At 35.3% G+C, this 13,082-nt stretch overlaps 1 protein-coding gene across 1 annotated transcript in view; it reads left to right on the top strand.

The window, feature by feature from the left end:
• LOC137389456 (integrator complex subunit 1-like) overlaps nucleotides 1-9,033 on the top strand; it is a 53,748-nt gene extending 44,715 nt beyond the window's left edge. Inside the window, exons 33-39 of the mRNA XM_068075498.1 lie at nucleotides 490-673; nucleotides 1,417-1,547; nucleotides 2,985-3,193; nucleotides 3,874-3,944; nucleotides 4,057-4,148; nucleotides 7,344-7,456; nucleotides 8,161-9,033. Of these exons, the coding sequence (XP_067931599.1) occupies nucleotides 490-673; nucleotides 1,417-1,547; nucleotides 2,985-3,193; nucleotides 3,874-3,944; nucleotides 4,057-4,148; nucleotides 7,344-7,456; nucleotides 8,161-8,288 (928 nt within the window). The 3' untranslated portion in view covers nucleotides 8,289-9,033. The remainder of the gene's footprint in view (nucleotides 1-489; nucleotides 674-1,416; nucleotides 1,548-2,984; nucleotides 3,194-3,873; nucleotides 3,945-4,056; nucleotides 4,149-7,343; nucleotides 7,457-8,160) is intronic.
• The last annotated feature ends 4,049 nt before the right edge of the window (nucleotides 9,034-13,082 follow it).

Consider the following 13,082-nt stretch of genomic DNA (forward strand, 5'->3'; position numbering starts at 1 on the left):
AAGACTGTAAATGCCAACTGCATGAAGCTATTCTTACCAAAGGCATTGAGTGGTTGTAGGTCGGTTTGCCTTATAGTGTTTTGTATCTGAATGAAAAAGTGTCACTATTTTTATAGTGACTTACAATTTCTTTTGTCAACTATAAACTTGTTTGCAAATAAAAAATTATGAGTGAATGGCAATAAAAGTACCTGCTCACTCCACGAGCAAAACTACAATGTCCTTTTTCGACTGAGCTCTGTTCTGGTTTAGTTTTCCTAAGATTGCAACAGCTAATCAGAATAGGTACAAGCATGAACTATTTATCAAATGGTACACTCACGTGTACATGGGTCTGAGACTCACCCGAGTATTCAGCATAACACCGTCGCATGGACTGTTACAACTTCCCTATATTCCATCATGGAGGATGCAACATTTCCTCCACCCTGTAATCTGATGACCTACAGATTGACTATTGAACGATATATTATTGATTTTGTATTTTAGGCATGTTTCAACCCTTAGTTCTCTATTGAGCGGCAGGGTATTATTTACATACGGAGAGTTTGTTCACCAACATTACCTCAACCTGCACACTAATGTACTCGGGCTTATAGAACTCCTTCAGCCACACATATATCTCCACCAAGATTTCCCTGCAATAATAGATGCCTATTTCACTGTCATAAAGGTGTGTACTGACTTCCAAATGTCACTGTTTTGTCCAAGGCTACAGTAGAGTTAGTGGAATATTTAAAATAATTACATAGCGCAGATATAAGAATTAAAGATATATAGCAAGATAACTATGGTTCCAGTGACTTTCAAGATGCCGATAATGAAAATATTGAATTCAGTAACAGCTATTTTAAAAGCTGTCGTTTGGTATGTTTTTTTGTGGAATTGTCATAAGAGAGTTTTAAGTAAGTTTTATATGTAACGAGTTATTCGATATTTCTATATGTCCAGCTGATTGAAGCGCCATTAGGAACAAACACTAATGATAGTTTTATGTTAGTTTTATAATTTGTTCTAACTTATTCTAATGTATCGTATCTGGTTGTGAGCTGTTTGTTTAGTGTCCATAGAGCAGCGGTCACACAGCTTGGAAGACTAAAGCTGTGGCTACATTTACCCACAGGAAGCTTGAGGCTTTGCCTGCATATTTCAAACCTAAGGCTTTATGTGAAGCAGCCTCAAAAGTTTATAGCATATTGGTTCGATTTTTTCCAAAGGATTACCTTAATTTAATCCTTGTTTTTACAAAAAAAACATGTTCTGGTCACATTTAAACACAGATTCTGTAGTTCAACATTAAGCTTTGCAGAATGGACAAGGAGAGAACTAAATTGTGTTATCACAACTGTTAATGGTTAGTTAACTCATAGCATGCCTGAGGCTACACTTATACTAATCCTGAGGCTATATTTGTAGGTTCATGGTGAGGAGAATGATGACACTTTAGCAGCACTTTTTATTAAGTTTGCTACAATTCTCTGTAATTTCTTCAGCTCTCTTCCTGACATGTGCGTCAGATCCATCATCAAGTACAAGGATCTACTCAGGTGACTGACTATGTAGGGGCTAATAGAAGGGTGCTATAACTAGTACTAGATAGGGAAACTGGCATAAAGCTTTATGGGACGTTATTGGAACTATAGCATGCTTATTCGTGTCTGAAAAGATGCATTGCTGAAGTATCCTTATTAAATTTGTGTTGGTTTTATGTTCTTGTTTAGTCCTACATCTAAAGATTAAAACATTACTTTTAATTGCGAAGTTCTTACTATCTCGTACTCTCTTATGAAGTTACCTTGATGAGTAAGCAACGTAATCAGAGACAAATATACTGTAGAATCTCTGTTTGAGCGCCATAGCGCTCTATTTTTCAGCTCTTCTCCTGTAGTGGCGCTCTATTAAAGGTGACACTCAATTAGAGGGTGGCACTTTATTTTTCGACGAGCTTGTCAGAATTTTGGGAAGCAAAATTTAACCTTTTTACAGGCGAAGCAATGCTAACTTCACCTTTATTTTGCACTCTCCTTCAGGAAAAGCAACATTAATGCCGTCAGCTTCAACATTTTTTCATATACAATCGAAGTATCAGACCTAGTTAAACAAGGAGCTGCTTTGAGTAAAACAATAGCGGATACAGTTATTAATTATTTTAATGTTATTGATTTCAGAGTTTGAAGGAAAAAAATTGAAAAGCTTTGGAGTTAAAAAAACGTCTTTGATATGCGGTAACATTGGCTGCTATTACGTCGTATGGTATTTCTGAAGAGTATTCACATTTTTCGTCAAAACATTTTAAGACTTCAGATCAGGTTGTAAATCACGTTATGGACAAGTGGGCGGATTCAGATTTAGACCTTAGTGATTTCAAATCAGAGCGTAGGTTCTAATTATTGTGACAATCGATCTTCTCAGGCGCTCCGTCATGAAAACCATGGCAACCACTACACCGAAAGAATTGTTATTGATGTAACCGAGTCATTATTAGTACCATTTTGTGGACAATTTTTACTGATCACTTTCTATTATGGGTTCTTAAAGATCAAACATAGTGAATGCCAATTGGCGGTGTAATAGAGGTGCAGTTCAACTTTTTCAACCTTTTCTCTATAGTGCCCTTCTATTAGAGGTGGTGTTCAAGTCAAGGTGGCGCTCAAATAGAGGTTTTACAGTATCTTTTGTTGCTTTAGTTTTGTAGGACACTATGAGAAAGTGAACAATTAATAGTTGCCAGACATGCGCAAAACAGACTCATCATGTTATAGTAATCTGTATGGAGTAATATTTATGTGTAAAACACTCTGAAGGGTTGTGAGGTATTGCTGGGTGTATTGAAGTGAATTGATACCTAATACCTAATAACAATAGATATTTGTGTTAATAGGTGGTCAGTTGGTTAGCTTATACAGTGAAAGTACCAGATATATTCAGTTAATCTTTAGCTGGTTTGAACATAGCAGTTCACACTTTTTGTATACGCTTTATAGTGTACTTCAAAACAACCCAAAATACAACAAGAACCCGAGTCTGAAGGCGCTTGCAACAGCGAGTTACATGCCACAAGCCAAAGAGTCTGTCAGCACTACAGACATGACCTCCAGCTTCATTTTGCCGCCTCCTCCTGAGAATCTCACCTTCACTAATGAACAACTAAAGACAACCCTGAGGAAGCTTGGCAAGGACTCACCAACAGATGGTAGGTTTGCTCTCTGACAGATGTTAGGGATAATTACTAACACGGCAGCTGTGCTGGCTAATAGTGAACTCGGTGACAGCAGGTTGCTGTGCTCATTCACCAAGATCAGGCATGTTTGCTGTCAAGTGTATGTGTCCGCTGCCGAGGCAAGCTAGGCTCATTGACAGAAAGTAGATCCTTACAAGACATGTGGAGTATTCTCAAAGACATGTGGAGTATTCTCAAAGAAGCATTATAAACATTTTTATTTTTCTTTTTATTACTGCACTTTGGCTTTTTATTTGCATACAAAGTGTCAGCATGCATTAAAAGTCAGTGGACAGAACAGTTTCATTGCTGGTTTGAGATCTATCGACTTTTACAAGTTAGTGTGACATCACGCACTCTGCAAAAGATGACAAGAGCTGTACTGTTAGCAACTCCAGGATTTCATCATTGTAAAAATAGTAACTCTTTAGGTAGGATAGCGGAGCATTCTTGCTCCACTACTAACATAAATATACCCTGCATTCAAGTGGATTTTGGCTCTTAGGCTATTTCATGAACTACTGCATAATTTGTTGCCATGTTTGTTGTAAACGGTTTGCTCTGGTCAAAACTAAAGTTTTCAAACTGTTGTATAAGTTTTTCAATAAGTACTGTAACTGTAACTTGAGGACTTTACCTCATCCTTGTTGCAGACACTGTTAGCGCTCTGGAGGACCTAGATGCCACATCCAAGAAGGTGATTGAAGTACTCAGTAGATGTCTGGTAAGTGCCACAATTAAGAGCTTCATTTACAGCTGGACCCATTTAAATGATAGAATTTTAAAACTATCTGTAAATCATTCTAGTAACCTTGGTAGTGTATTATTTCATTTAGGATGATTTCAAACACCTTATACTGTCTCTAAATCAGCAAGTCCGAGATTCCTCCTACAAGCTCATCAAACGATACGTACGTCATAACCCGAGGTAAAGTACAATTGTTTTATTTCTGTTTTTAAGGCTTAAACCAGACACAATCATTTTAGTATTTATTTTATTCTTATAATGTAAATTCATCAGTTGTTAATTTGTACACAATTTTAAAGACAGAACAGCTAGACGTGTTTTTAACTAAATACTTGAATAGTTAGGCAACATACTGGATGCTCCACAGTGTATCGATTGTGAGTTGGGATCAGCTCAAGCAGCATACAGTGATATTAAGGGGAGGGAGTGTCTGCTTATATGGGATTTTCGACGAAATTCCTCATTTTGGGCTGTTTGTCAGTAGTCAGCTTATAAGCGAGATAGTCTAACATGCGGCAGGTTTTACTCGTGAGCATTTTTTCTAATAAACACCTCTTCTACATCCACAGATTCCATGGTTGGATCTGTCTGGATTCCATCGAATGGTTAATCAGGAAACGCCTCTTACACTGACTAAAAATGTAGCTATTGTGCTCATGTATGATTTAGGAACTTGTCATGCGTATATCTGATCTAGTAGCAGTTTTCCCCGAAAAACATTGCAAATCTTTTGAGCAGGTACGATGTGTTGATCAATTTTATTTCTGTTATATTCGGTCTATATTTAATCAAATAGACATATACACAGCTCAAAATACACATTATGGTTGTGTCTGTTGAAAAATGTCACTTTGCTTCTACCAAACTGATGTTATATATATCAATAACCTAGAATATATCAATAACCTAGTATATATTAATAACTTAGTATATATTAATAACCTAGTATATATTAATAACCTGGTATATATTAATAACTTAGTATATATTAATAACCTAGTATATATTAATAACCTAGAATATATTAATAACCTAGTATATATTATTAACCTAGTATATATTAGTAACCTAGCATATATTAATAACCTAGTATATATTAATAACCTAGTATATATTAATAACCTAGCATATATTAATAACCTAGTATATATTATTAACCTAGTATATATTAATAACACAGTATATATTAATAACCTAGTATATATTAATAACACAGTATATATTAATAACCTAGTATATATTAATAACCTAGTATATATTAATAACCTAGTATATATTAATAACCTAGTATATATTAATAACCTAGTATATATTAATAACCTAGTATATATTATTAACCTAGCATATATTAATAACACAGTATATATTAATAACCTAGTATATATTAATAACACAGTATATATTAATAACCTAGTATATATTAATAACCTAGTATATATTATTAACCTGGTATATATTATTAACCTAGTATATATTAATAACCTAGCATATATTAATAACCTAGAATATATCAATAACCTAGTATATATTAATAACCTAGTATATATTAATAACCTGGTATATATTAATAATCTAGTATATATTAATAACCTAGTATATATTAATAACCTAGTATATATTAATAACCTAGTATATATTATTAACCTAGTACATATTAATAACCTAGCATATATTAATAACTTGGTATATTAATAACATAGTATATATAAATAACCTCGCATATTAATAACTTAGCATATATTAACATGTCGTTTTGATTTATTTTCTAAGAAAGGTCAGTTGGATAATAAGCTTCATTATAGGATTAGTTGTTGTCACCACTTGAACTCTGACTAACCAATAGTATTGAAAAGACAACTATTAACTTAGCCAAAGTGGATTTAGCATCTGGATCTGTTAGATTTGAGAGAGATGTATTAATGTTATCACTGATTGTAATGCTTCTAACATTGGATAACAATATTTAAATCTACTGAACCATCACTATTACCCATACTGCAATGGTAATCTATACCCAAACAGGCATAGTCTTCTAACTCGACTCTTTCTTGCCCGACTCCTAGCTCGACTGCTTCTAACTCGACTTCTTATAACTCGACTCCTTATAGCTTAACTCCTTATAACTCGACTCCTTATAGCTCGACTCCTTATAGCTCGACTTCTTATAACTCGACTTTTTATAACTCGACTTCTTATAACTCGACTTCTTATAGCTCGACTTCTTATAACTCAACTTCTTATAACTCGACTCCTTATAGCTCAACTCCTTATAACTCGACTCCTTATAGCTCGACTCCTTATAGCTCAACTTCTTATAACTCGATTTCTTATAACTCAACTCCTTATAACTCGACTCCTTATAACTCGACTTCTTATAGCTCGACTCCTTATAGCTCGACTTCTTATAACTTGACTCCTTATAACTCGACTTCTTATAACTCGACTTCTTATAACTCGACTCCTTATAGCTCAACTCCTTTTAGCCACGACTCCTAGCTCCTCTCAGCTTTTAAAGTCAAGTTTATTCTAAGAAGTCATTACTTTAATGGTTTTCTTTTTGCAACTCTCTTCAGCAATTGTAAGTCCTCTTAGCTTGGTTGAGCTAGGAGTTACCCCCCTGGAAGCACTTTGTAGATTATCTGAGTGGTCATTCATCATACTTATAAAACTGCAAGTTTAAGCCTGCAAAGTTCTAGCTGTTATAAAACAATTGACTTGTTTTAGATTGGCATCCATTGGGCTTTTTCTTACTTCTTTGTATGAGCTCATATGTTTATCAACTATTTCTATTTTATCGTCTATACCAGGGCATACCTTTATCAAACTAAGGCTACTATGCAACATAATATGAAATATTAGTTTAAAGGGAGTTGCAACGCTGCTTATATGACATTCGGAGAGAAAAAATCATTTTATAACATTAGCAAACGTTTGAAGTTTGTTTTTCTGTTAACTGCATCTATATGGGGGTGTCAATGAAAGCATTGGACATGCCTTTTAAAGTGCAAAAACAATCCCATGGTGCAAATAGATCTAACACACCAAGCCATAATTTTGTGTTGTCGTATTTTCAACTTGTACATTTTCATGTTATTATATCACGAAATGAGTCAGTAGATGTAGGCATCCGGAAGGGCGTGAGTCATATCGGCAGCAGGAGTTTGTGGTAAGACACCTGTATATGACATGTCAGTGGATGCATTAACCTAGCGTGTCACAATATAACATACATAGCTGCTTACATAATTGGTTGTCTCTAATTAGCTAATATTGTTTTCAACAGAACCAGCATGTGGTTTTTCTCTTAATGTATTCTCTTTCTTTGGCCTCTCCTCCTTTCTCCTCCTTCACCAGCAACTGTTACTATAATTACAGGGTGGCAGGGGATTTCCTGACACCTGTGGTAGCCTGCCTTGACCATGAAAATGCTGATGTGTCCAATACCGCGCTTTCCCATGTTGCAGATTTAGCACTTGTTATGTCTGAAGGTGGGTACTAGGGAATAGAGGTGTCTGTAACTTTGGTGTCCGTTTCATAGATATATTCAATCAGTACTAGTAACTCCTGAGATGTTAGATGACGTCATACTTTCTTAACACTGAAAACATATTTTATAAAACAATGTCATGGATAACTAACTGACAACTCTCCGATAATTATGTTTTTATAGTGCGGATGATGTGGATTTGGAATTGTGTGCACATTGAGTTACCGTGTGATAAGTGTTTCAATAGATATTCGCATGTTGTGTGATAAGTGATTGATAAGCAAAGATGGTAAGAATCGGTTAAAATGGACAGTCACATGTTGTGGATTAACACGGACGCTTTAGTAAAAAAGATAAGGAATTCTAAACCAATGGTCATAGTGGCGCACTCCTGTCTCACTTGGTGCACGCTTTTGAAATAAGATTGACTTGTGTGGAAATTTTTATAAAGGAATAGCTTGCGCAGCATTTTCTTGCACATCCGCAAGTGCCTTTTCCATCTTACTAAAGCAAGCATTTGATAAAAATTTTGAGTACCGAATCTCGCTTGACTTGCGAGTTTTTGACTTTTCCATCTTGAGGATGACGTAAACTTGCGGATTAACTGCATCATGGAAACAGTGTATTAGTCTCAGTTTGTTAACAAAATCTGAAAGTTATGCTTTGCAGTAACCATTCTGAAAGCTTTTACTTGCTCTTGCACAGGAGACAGAAAGGCTCTGCTGGACAAAGCTTTCACCATCGCTGCTCTTCGTAACTCAAGTCATGTCATGAAGAGCATTCAAGAAATCATAAAAGTTGTGAGCACAAACGTCTTCAGCAGTCAGAGTTAAGCTACACTTTTTATAGTAACAGCTTCAATGGCGTTAGTATTTTTCATCAGAAAAATATTAAACAGCCGAACTGGAACCAATTGTGTGGTTACACTCAACTGGCAAGACGGTGATCAGATGGTAGTATTTTTCTCAAGAGGATGTTTGCGCAAATTCTTTTTTGAGACCCTCAGATCTTAAAGTAAACTTCACCTCTCTGGCCAGCTCCTGAAAGTTGGTTATGCAAAGGCTGTATATAGACTGTAAGAGAGATATTGTTATGTCTGTGTAAACAGACTACACACTGTATAAATATGGTTTATAATATTTAGCAAATATATCAGTGTAAATGAGTCATCTACAGTTTCATTCTCAAAGTTTGGTGGACACGCTGTTTAGTCTTTAGTGAGCTCTCCCTTTTGTCAAGGAACGCTAGGTGATAGCTTATTTGTCTACTCTTTTATTTCAGTACCATGAGCCCAGCTTTTGGGGTATTATCTTTCAGTTTAGCTTCTTGTTCACAAATATTTGCTCACTTCTATGACTTTTTCTACAAAGTCCTTGTTGAAATTTTTCTCAGTCAATATTTTAATATGAACCTAAGTTGCCACAAAAGTTTTGCATCATGGTTGCCAGTAGTCTGGTGATCGTCAAATGTGGAGTGTGCGATTATATTTGATTGTGAGAGATACCGAACATCAGATGACAGTCTCTACCCGTTGTGGTCATAGCTGACGTTTGAAAGGGCATCCTCACAAACAGCTTGTTGACTACCAAGTAAAGGCTCTCTATCACTTTTTTCACCTATCAGTATCATAGTTTATATTGTTTGTATCTTAGACAAATTATTTGAATCCTTAAAATGCTGCCCAGCAAGTCTGTTGACAGTAGTTTATTTATTATTGGCAATTTCCTGTTTGCAGTTTGTCAATTTAGGTGCCTGTTATATGAGATAGGACAAAGCACAGGTACAGTGTGTCAAATCTAGACAATAGTTTACAACGGAACAAACACTTCAGATTCAATATTGACTAGTTATGCTGTTACTTGCCTCATCGAGCGACAGAGCCTTCCTTCCTTCAAGTAATAATGGATCTAGTACAGCCGTATTTTTATTTAGGTTTTTGAGGAATGCATTTTCTTCATGTCTGAGGCTATTTTAGTTTCTTAGCTGATTTTATGATATTCAAAAAGGATTCAGTTTTTTATATCTAATGAATTCTAACCTAAAACTAATTCTAATACGATTAGTTATATGTAAACAAACAGTGTCAGTAATTACGAGTTTTACGACCCATTCTCCGCCGTTGAGTTGTGATAAACGTTTGAATAGTCTGGTCGCAGTGGTTAAGCGTTCCCCTCTATAATAGAAGTGATATTGTTATGTTTCCTGCCAAATGTTTTTGTGAATCAGTCAGACCATTAAAGTCTTTTCGCTTGTAGAGGCATCTAAAACTATCAATGACATGTTGATAGAGTAAAGTGCTGCCATTATTAGCCAAACTGTAGCTGTCAATTCTTTGTTCAACTAAAACGTTAATGTTTTCCTTGCATTGCATTATGATGCCAACTAGTATCAGTTAGCAATTCATAAAACCTAATTATTTAATGTATATGTAAAGGAATCATGAAACAGTTATCCACGCTGGGTGTAAAAAGGGATCCAAACAATTGCGTACTCTCAAACATTGCATCAACATAGCTCTTGCCTCAGGCTCACGCTGTGTGCCAGTGTGTTCAATGCAACAAGGTGATAATGAGATTAGGTCTTGCCCGAGTGCTATCAAGTGATATACCTATTATTGTACACTTTCCTTACTCTCCGTCTCTAATGATCTTGTAAAAGGAATCATTAGCAATTGGTTAAGTAGTTTTCGTCTGGTCGATAAAAATAATATACTTTCACGAACTTCATGTTGTTTTACATAAATATTCACACTAGCGCTTTCATCACGCGGGATGCTTTTATTTTAATGTTATTTTGATGCGAGCGAGCGCACTGATTTATATCCGTATGTTCGTTTGAATAAAGTAATGTCTTTTGTATTCATTTCTTGTCTTTTGCTTACTGAACCCAATCGTTAGCCGACTAATTGCCAATTGTTTTACGTCTTTAGCAACTCGTTGTGTATATTTGCTTTCAGTGAGTTGCGTTATGTTATTCTTGCGCCCAGTGTCTTTCGGTACTACAGTTGAATTTTTTTTTTAAACAATCTCGCCTTTACTGTATATAAGTTATTGTGCATGGTGTTGTTTAAAGTTCTGCACCCAATAGATCAAAAGAAAGATTTTGTGTACTGACCGCTATCTTAATAAACAATAACTGTTCATACATACAGTATATTTATTTGCTTTCTTGTATATAGCATCACATTTTCATTAACACTTTCCGACAAAATATATATTGAGTATAATTGAGACTTAATTATGTTGAACTCTATATGCCTTTTAATTTTTAGCGAAAAATACCATTTTAAGATCGGCGAACAGCTAGAACCAATTAACAGTTGTAGTAATTGCCGCATATTTTATTCTGCAAGGAAGAAACGCTTGTTGCTGAAGACTACTTAGGAAGCAAGGTCGCAAGTTGGTGCGAGTGCTTCTCTGTTAAATTCCACATTCCAATGGTTTTAGAACCTTCCCCAGAGTTCCTGTCATAATTATCTTGGTTTATCTGGTTTGCTTTAGTTGGTCATTATGTCGGCATATTCACTCGACATCAAAAGCACAATTAATGCAAACAGCAGAGGTTGGATAAAAAAAGAGAAATCAACCTTCACAAACACCCAAATTGTTGCTAAGGCCTTGCCTTGCAGTTTCAGCTTGTGAATTTCAGAGCTGAACTAGCTAACAGGAAGTACACAAGTGTAGTTCACCATAGCTATGCTGCCACACTGAACAAAATCATCATCTTACAAAATTTATCAAGCATTCTTTCCTCAATATCTTCATTATAAATGCCTAGTGTTGGCTTCTCTCTCACTGTCAAAAACGTATATTACCAGGTATATCCTCTCAATAATCAACAATGGGTTAAATACAGAGTATGCCGAATTGAACATTTCAGAAATAGAAAATAAAGATATGGTTGTTTTTGTACTTCAAGGTGACAAACAATATACTTTATTATGATATACAATGTATATAAGTTTGGGAAGAGAGCTCTGTTAGCATCTTTACTGGGTGGCTCTAAGCTATATATGTCATCGATAATTGCTAATCGTTGGTACTTGTATCTATTGAGGACTAGTGAAAGGCTTTCAGTGTAAATCGGAAGTTACAAATACCAGCAAAAAGAACTTAGATTGCTGATACAGCTCGCCTAAGAAAGATTAGATGCAGTTTAGGGAGCACCTTATTCGAATTTCAAGGGAAATTCAAATAAATTCAAAAAATTTCAGTTTTGAAAAGCATTTACTGACTCCGTTATAAGCCTGGTAGACACATTTGAAACAGTATTACTATATTTATGGTTGAATAACTAGACTGATGATTCAGTCCTTACTTATCTCTCAGCCTGCTGCGTAAGCTCAGCTAAACTGCAGTAACTTATAATAGAATTATTGAAAATGCATTCTTACTACCAACTTGTTCTGTGAAAAATGAATGAAGCAATCGTTTTCTTTTCCTGAGGATTAAAGAAGAGGCAGTGCTGTTTATAATTTAAACAGGAAGCGTGTCATGTACAATAATTATTGTATTATTATTTAAGCCATATTAGCAGCATATTTAACTTTTTCATGCATTCTATGCATTCATACATAGTGATAGATGAAGTTTCTTTTAATATTGACCTCTTAAAAAGGCTCATGGTGATCTGAAGATGTCTAATGAAACAGCTTCCGTATATTACAATATGTATGACCTTTATATTTGTCAAAGTAGTTCACTTGGTAAGAGTGTGATTTAGGACCTGAGACTGCGAATAGAAGGATACCTGCTGGCAGGCTGGCATGAACTTAGGGGAGGTCATATTAAGGTGATACTGATACATTCATATGCCCTCAATGACTACTCTCATAAGTCATTATTGTTATTGTTGCTTCTACCAACCCAATACAGCTATTTATAGTCTCTACCAAATTCAAGACTCAATGTTGCCTTTAAAAAGTCATTAAACTGCATGTACTTACATCTGGATGGTATGGAAGCTGAGGCGGCAAGGACAACTTCGATGAAGGCCATTGACGATATGATATAGTCCATAATGGAGCACAGAGTCATTTTTGATGTCAATGCCATCAATAATCAATCATTGATGTCGTGACAAAAATATTTTCAGATATCTTCAAAAGCTTGTTAGTAGCAATGCTCTCTCACAATCTTTAAAGGTTGAATTGCAACAAAATTCACATTACAGTTATTTGGTATCAAAAGATTCACCATGTCTTACTCTGTTGTGTTGTAAGTGCCAAATATGTGGAAATGCGATTACAAGCACTTAAAAGCTCAAAACGAAAAGTCGCTGTAGATTAGAATCTCTTTATTTCGATGACGTAACCACGAAATTTGGTTATTGTCTTGTCACGTATGTTCTCACGTGAATTGAAATGCCAATACAAAGCTCGATATAAAACTTATCGTAGTACTAGTTTATGACAAACACTTCGGGTTTTACCGAAGACCCGTATCAAATATAGATGCTCGCTACTTTACAGTTTTGTTTCGGCTTGGTCCACTGACCTCTGTTACCAGGTTGTATAGTACTAGGTCTAGTACCAGGTTGTATAGGTCAGTGGCCTGGTCTAATTGGCAAGTCGTAATCTGATCATGTGACCCAATACTTCAGCAAATAATTTTTGCAGCACTTTTCGA

This window comes from Watersipora subatra, chromosome 1 (genome assembly GCF_963576615.1).
Source record: "Watersipora subatra chromosome 1, tzWatSuba1.1, whole genome shotgun sequence".
In the NCBI taxonomy this organism is placed as follows: domain Eukaryota; kingdom Metazoa; phylum Bryozoa; class Gymnolaemata; order Cheilostomatida; family Watersiporidae; genus Watersipora; species Watersipora subatra.